This window comes from Poecilia latipinna, unplaced genomic scaffold, assembly GCF_001443285.1.
Source record: "Poecilia latipinna isolate Pla-1442-1.1 unplaced genomic scaffold, P_latipinna-1.0 Scaffold3358, whole genome shotgun sequence".
Taxonomy (NCBI): domain Eukaryota; kingdom Metazoa; phylum Chordata; class Actinopteri; order Cyprinodontiformes; family Poeciliidae; genus Poecilia; species Poecilia latipinna.
Window position 1 is genome coordinate 148 of NW_015115974.1, and position 7,314 is coordinate 7,461.

At 39.6% G+C, this 7,314-nt stretch overlaps 1 protein-coding gene and 1 long non-coding RNA gene across 3 annotated transcripts in view; one reads left to right on the forward strand and one right to left on the reverse strand.

Annotated features, from left to right (window-relative positions):
- The first annotated feature begins 311 nt into the window (after nt 1-311).
- LOC106940780 (ceramide kinase-like) overlaps nt 312-7,314 on the forward strand; it is a 17,873-nt gene continuing 10,870 nt past the window's right edge. Inside the window, exons 1-4 of one of the 2 annotated variants that reach the window (XM_015023610.1) lie at nt 312-1,440; nt 3,720-3,794; nt 5,207-5,359; nt 5,440-5,545. In XM_015023610.1, the coding sequence (XP_014879096.1) occupies nt 1,320-1,440; nt 3,720-3,794; nt 5,207-5,359; nt 5,440-5,545 (455 nt within the window). In that variant the 5' untranslated portion in view covers nt 312-1,319. The remainder of the gene's footprint in view (nt 1,441-3,719; nt 3,795-5,206; nt 5,360-5,439; nt 5,546-7,314) is intronic. The other variant, XM_015023609.1, reaches the window with a different exon arrangement.
- Nucleotides 1,916-2,637, reverse strand: LOC106940781 (uncharacterized). The gene is made up of 2 exons (XR_001423196.1): nt 2,067-2,637; nt 1,916-1,994 (listed from the first exon to the last, which is right to left on the reverse strand). It is a non-coding gene; the product is annotated as an uncharacterized LOC106940781 (long non-coding RNA).

Below are 7,314 nucleotides of genomic sequence, written 5' to 3' on the forward strand. Positions count from 1 at the left end.
AAAGTCTGCACCTGAACGGCCAGTCCAATCTCTGCTCATGTGTCAACACAAACCCGTCCTCTGCTACCAACTGTCGAGAATGAAAATCCTAATCGATGAATCATAATTTGTATTGACACACGGAGCATAAAATCAGCCAACAAAAGCATTCAGACTTTACTTATTTTATTCACTTTCAGCGCTGAGACGCTTTTACCATTACATTCGAGAAGAGTTTCTAAAAAAGTCTGTGCAGCGTCTGAGGAGAAGGAGGAGGGTAGCTGATTATATGGACTGAAGACACTCCCTGAAATCACACCATGTCTCTGTGTCCCTGATAAGTTTCTGTTTCTCTGAGGAATGGACTTTAGTGTCTAACAGAATCAAAAATGTAACTCTTTACAATGGGCCTTTTGTCTAACAGCATGTGACTCTTTCTCGACCTTGGTATTTACCCTTTATTATTATTTATAGTCATTAATAGCCAAATCAGACTTATTATTACACTTTCGTGGGAAAGGTTGATATGAACAGCTTGTGCTACACATGTATAATAATACACTTAAAACTCATATTTTGATATTCAGTGAGGATCATTGCTAAAGACAACTTGTATCGTCCCTATGTGAGAGTGATGTAACTCACAACACTCTTCCAGCTGCAGCCAGATTCATGTGTGCCTCATTGTGTTTCCACCCTGTTGGAACTTGAGGAACCGCAGAAGATAAGAATGAAACTCCTCCACATTCAAGGTTGAGTCATCCCAACTAAGAGATGAGCTGATTTCATTGAAATGTGAAATCAGTTCATCATTTTATTGATTTTATTTTTATTATTCGATTGTTACTGTTTTTACTTTTGGTAGTTTATTAGTTTTGTCACTTTTTATTTTATCAGTAGTTTAGTCGGAGTATTACAAACTTGGTGAGTTTGTTGATTGAAGTATTTAACTGTAAGGTTGAATTAATTTTTTTGTTTTTAAACCCTTGTATATCAGAGAGAAGTTGTTTGTATTTATTTCATACATGTGTGGTTCCTTGCTGTTCAAAGCCCACCATTAATGGACTTATGTCTTCATCTGTCGTTTTAAAACCAGTCTTATCAGGCAAGTATTTATAGAAAGTATCTGCAACTCAACTGTTTGACTGTTATTTTCCTCAAGATCAGGCAGTCCCTAGACTTGGTCATATTGATCTAAATTTCTAGTTTAAGCATTAATTGCCCTAAGCTGTTATTTATTAATAGTCAAACAAGCCTCACATAACAGTTTCATTTTTTTCCCAATTTGCCACTATACTCCTTTTCCAAATCTCAGTGTGGTGTGTGTGGGAGGAGATGGCATGTTCAGTGAGATCATCCATGGTCTGGTGTGGAGGACACAAATCGACAATGGTGTAGATCCAAACTGTCCTGATGAAGACCTTTCTCCCTGCTCACATCGCATTGGAATCATCCCTGCAGGTAAAGTTTTACTCTGAAACTGAGCTTCATTTTGAAATATCTATAACATCTGATAAAATCGGGATGAGAAGCACACATTTAGTGAGATGCCTTAGTTATTTCTCCTTAACTATCAAGTTTATTTGATTGGTAGTTATAAGGTAGTTCAAAGTGCTTTACATCAGAAAAACACAAAAAAATCAACAATTGGAACATTGCATTTTTCCAAATGCCATCATTAAACATCAAAATATTAGTTAGTGTTTAATTTATTATGGTACAAAAGCAACTCTAAGCAGAGGAGTTTTTAGTCTAGATTTAAAGAAACTCAGTGTTTTGGCTCTTTTGCAGATTTCAGGAAGTTGGTTCCAAATATGTGGCACATAGAAGCTGGATGCTGCTTCTCCATGTTTGGTTCTAGTTCTGGGGATGCAGTGTCATGTTGGTATTCAGTTTTCGAACCGACATGCAAGAACACAAGCAGAAGAGACCAATAAAATGTACAATGATAGTTTTATTGAAGTCAGGGAAGGAATCAGGGAGTGAGTACTGGAACTGATGACCGGGTCGTCTTACTGCCAACAGGAGAAGCAGGGTTAGAACGTGAAGGTGAGAATCTTTCCGGAATAAATCAGGTTCTTTCTTACTTGGTGGGAAGGTGATGAAACTTGAGCCGAGCACTGGGCGGTTAGGTTTTGTTGGAGAGCGGACTGGTTTGTTTATTGCTGGCGGAGCGGCTTTGACTGTGGTCCAATAGTATTCTTTCTCCGGCTGGGTTCGGGCTTGGATCTCCTGACCCGGAAGCTTCCGAAGGGGAATCCACCGGCGAGGGACTGACGAGGGGGAAAGGTGAGCACACGAGGAGTGGCGTCTGACCGGTAACACCGACAGCGTCGAGGAAGGACACAGGAGTTAGGTAATCCACAACAACGGGGACACAGACTCACTCGGATCCTGGGATGGACTGATCTCACCAGAACAGTGAGGGAACAGCAGGATCATCTGACGAGGAAGACAACAAAGAGTTAGAGCAGAGCAGAGCAGATCACAGAAGGCCTTTCTCTGGAACGAATAGTTACCGAAGTAAGCAAACACTCAGGCGATGAGAAGAAGAGGAGCTGCTGCTATATCCATAATCCACGCCCTCCAAACGAGCTGCATTGCATTGGTTGAACCCAGCAGCTTCCCAGGGGCTCTGCATGTAGGTGACATCTGGTGGATGCCATGAGGAATGACGGTTCCAACGACAATAAAACTCAAACCCAAAACAAAGCAAATAAAAAAAAGGGAAAAAAAAACACAGACCCTGACATGCAGAGCAGAACCAGAACCAGAAGATCTGAGAGGTCTGGAAGGTTGATAAAATAACAGCAGATCTTTAATGTATTGTGGTGCTAAGCCGCTCAGTGATTTATAAACTAACACAAGTATTTTAAAGGCTGTTTTCTGAGTTACAGGGAGCCAGTGGATGGACTGTAGAATCAGTCTGATGTGCTTCTTTTATGAAGTATTCACACCAAACGCGTTATGCGCATCTGACGCTTCAAGTTCGGCGCGTGTGTACTTTTGGCGTGTTCACACCACTTTTTGAGCGCGAGTTTGGTCAGTCTATGGAGCATTGGATTGCTCGACGCGTCAAGCACTCGAAACGCGCCAAACGGTTGAAATCACACCGCATTAGGCACTCAAAACGCACCGCGACGGCCCCTCGACATGCCTCCACATAGACTTTGAATGTAAACCAGACGCACCTGATGCTCAAAACGCGTTTAGTGTGAATGCACCATTAGAGATAATTTGACTTCACATTCAACTTAAGTTCACTCCTTGCAGGACAAGACGCTGTTCTCAAACTTATGGGATTAATGTGTTCTTTATCCTCACAAATGTTTTTTTTTTAGATAAATCTAAATTGCAGCACTTCCTTTAAAGCAGAAATGTGTGTACTTCACTCACCTGCTAATGTTTCCACAGTCACTTCACTATTGGTATGTGGGAACTCTTGCTCGATAATGGACATACAACAGGGTGTAGTCACTCTTCTTGGGCTCCTTTTTTTCTTCTAATGTGTAGAGCCCATCAGTTAGATGACTGCACATGCAGGTCCTAACTATAAGCTCATCTTGCACTCTGCTCTTCTCTCACTTCCATATTGTTCAGCTTTTGTGCCATTTTTACTTAGTTATTAGGGAGATGACTTACTATCTGAACAGTGCATGTGACCATCGCCTCAGTCTCAGCAGAGCTTTCTACGCTGTTGTTTTGTAGCTGCTGTCTCATCACTGTTTTGTATGTTTCAGGTTCAACAGACTGTATCTGCTTTGCCACAGTTGGAACCAATGACCCAGTCACCTCTGCACTGCACATCATTGTGGGTCAGTCTCAAAGTCTCATTCTAACCAGCCAACCAACCCCCTTATGCTCCATCATGATTAAAAAAAGACTGCGACTAAAATCAAAGTTCTTTATTTAACTGACTGAGTGATGCCTAAGCTATATTTCATCTGGACTATTAACAGATGTCTTCTTTTCCCATTAGCTGCTTTTTACTGTTCAGAGTTTTTTATTTACATTTATATCATGCACCCCAGTGTAAATAATCTGCTAAACTATCTTTGACTAAAGTTCAAGCTGGAGGTAGGGTGTTGTTATGGGACTCTTCCTTAAATCTGCACTATGCAGCTTTTATAAAGGATATGCTTTTGACATACTTGTTAAAACTGTTAGTGTGTCATGACAGCATGAGACAGATGATCACGAACCTGAATTTGGTTTCTGATTGTAGCTTCTGATTTGGGAAATGGCTAAAGGGAGATTCCGTCTAATTCTTCACTACCTTCAGCATCTTTTATCCTCTCAAATTTGAACTAGATTATTGTCAGCCAATAGCAGAATATTTAAAACCAAGTTTGTTTTAAACTTGGTTCTGATTTCAGTCCTTTTTTTGGATCTGGACCACATTAGAACTGCTCCAATTCTAAAACTACAACACCTAAACTTTTCAAAACTGGACTGGATTATTCTGCTTTAATAGCAGAATATTTAAAACCAAGTTTGTGACAGTTTCAACAAATATGTTAAAAATATATATTATAAATGGTCATATTTGTTGAGTGCATAGCAAACAGTTGTCCTGACAACACATTCTTCCTCTTGAGGTGTAGATGGGCCTCTTGGCTGCTTGTCTGATTAATGCTCTCTTTGTCAAGTCTGTCAGTTTAGGTGAAGGTCTGTGTCTTGGTAGGTAAGTGGTTGATCCATTTTCTTTTGATTTTCAGATGATGGATCAAACAGAGCTCAAAGATGTTCAAAGCTTAGAATGTTGTTTAATAACTGCTGTCTCCTTTAACTTCTTCAGAACTTTCTCTCTGACCTATCTGTTGTGTTTCTTTTTTGTTGTTTTTTTTTCCTTTGGTTTTGATGTCGCTCCTTGTTCTCTAATGTCCTTTAATCTCAGACTAGAAATAGAACATCTAAATTCAAATTACATCTGGACGACTTCTACTTATTTTTTTTGTCATCTGAATCAAATAGTTGTACTGCATTTTGTTATGGGGTAAAAACTAAACTACATGATACACACAACTTGTTAATTTATTGAAATAAATCATTATCCTTCCACCTCACAGTTTTGCACTTCTTTGTGTCTCCCTATTACGTAAGAGTTTCTAATGTGACGCATGAAAATTTTCAACCTACAGTAAATAATGTGAGGTACTGTATGTTTGCCTTACATGTATGTAGTATCATAGCCTTATCTGGATTGAATTTTGATGTGTGTGTTCAGGAGACTCTCAGCCAATGGATGTGTGTTCAGTTCACCACCACAACATGTTCCTGCGATACTCTGTCTCTCTCCTGGGATATGGTTTCTATGGCGACGTGCTAACTGACAGTGAGAGGAAAAGATGGATGGGCCCGGCCAGATACGACATATCAGGTAGGAGCCTGTTTGAACACAAAACGGTGTTCTGTGTTTGTTCTTTCTCTCGTTTTGACTTGCACCTCTGAATGGTGCAGGTTTGAAAATGTTCCTGACTCATCATTACTACGAGGGAACGGTGTCCTACCTGCCAGCAAGAGGTATCATCGGAACTCCACGAGACGCAGGCAGATGTCGATATGGGTGAGAGAATTGTAAAACAGAAATATGTATAATTGTATTTACATTATGGTTATAGTTTTAAAACAGTTCTGGTTGGTTAATATTGTTTTCAGTGATGTATCCCCTTTGGTCCTGCCCTGTAGTACTCACACAAATATTTTCTGTACTCAGAAAATACTCAGAAAAGTATTTTCTGTACTCAGAAAATACTTTTGTGAGTACAACTGTTAATTCTATAGACAAGTGAGTTTGAAATAAGGAAGTAACCTCTAGAACCTAGAACTACTGGAATGACATTACTCATCACTGGGCATCTGTGTTCAGACATGAATTGTTGTGTAAAAGCTGTCTGCTTTTGAGACAAGAAGAGTCACAGCCTTCTGGTCTGACATGGTAAGAATCTAGGGTAGGCCTGTGCAATAAACGATAAATCAATTAATCGCATGATAAATTAAACCTATCGACTTCATTTTAATTATCAGCTTTATCATCTCTTCCTGTCTTTTTTTCTTTCTGTTGATGACACTGAATGAAAAAAGGCTCAACTCTGGTGCTCTCCACTGACCCTCCCTTCCTCATTTCCTTAGTGTAATGTCCAGTGCACAGGACAGGAGTTGTCAGCCGACTGTCGGCCCATTTTCAAAACCTGAGACCACACATTAGCTATAAAGGTTCGATCGGGTTCGTCATGTCGTGTGGTGTCCAGTCACATAGGCACAAAATAATGGCTACAAGTCCAGTTAACTAATTTTAAAATTAATGTTTAATTAAAACATTAATTGATGTTTTACTAGAATCTACCTGTGATGCATGTGACTAGAGTCAGTGTAAAGTCCTGAATGAATGAAAATCATTATAACCTATTTATGTCACGCTAACTAAGAACAGCTGAAAACATACCGGGTTCATCGACTGTGGTAGCAATTTGTCTCCAACTCCTCCCCTTGTCATTTCTATATTCTTTGCATGAAATGTTGAATAAACATTAATGTTGTTTCCACATATCATCTCCCATGTCTGCTGGACTTCGGGTTGCGCGTGTCAGCTGTTTGGGATTCCCCTCCGTAATTTCCCTTCAAAGCACGGAGGAGAATCCGCACTTTCTGATTGGCTACCTGTCACATTCAGCGTTAAACTCCCAGTCGGGGGGGAAAACCCCTGATTTAGATCGGAGCGGCCACGACGATCTACCGTAACCCACCAGACACTGCAGGATGATCGGTTATGAAATCACCAGCGACAATCTTAGATCGACTAAGATCTAAGATTGTTGTAAGGGGAAAATAGGGGCAAAAATCGTGTAGTATGAACTATTGCATTAGGTAGTCGGATGTGCCCATCTTCTCTATTTAAATCTAGTGATTACTGAAGGGCAATACAGTCTACAGACTTCATAATCTGCACTCTTTTGGTTGAATGCAGTATTTATTTCCACTTTGGCTTTATGTTGTTTAGTTTTTATTCAAGTAGGTTTTTTGTTAATGGAGACTGAGAATCCATTTTAATTTTGTTTTTGGTTGTTTTGTTTATTTAGTTTATCAGTTGAGTGTTATGTGTTCTTTTGAAAATAAAGTGTATCTATCTATGGCAGGAAATTGCATGCATTATTAGTCATTTCCATTAAATCAGCGTCAAAAGGTCTTGAAACAATATTGTTGTTTATTGCAAGAATTTTTCAGACAATTAATCGCTCAGCAAAATTTGTTATCGTGACAGGCCTAGCTGCACATCCATGATGCGTCTCTCCCATTCCACAACATTTCTAAGATGTTCTATTGGATTGAGATCTG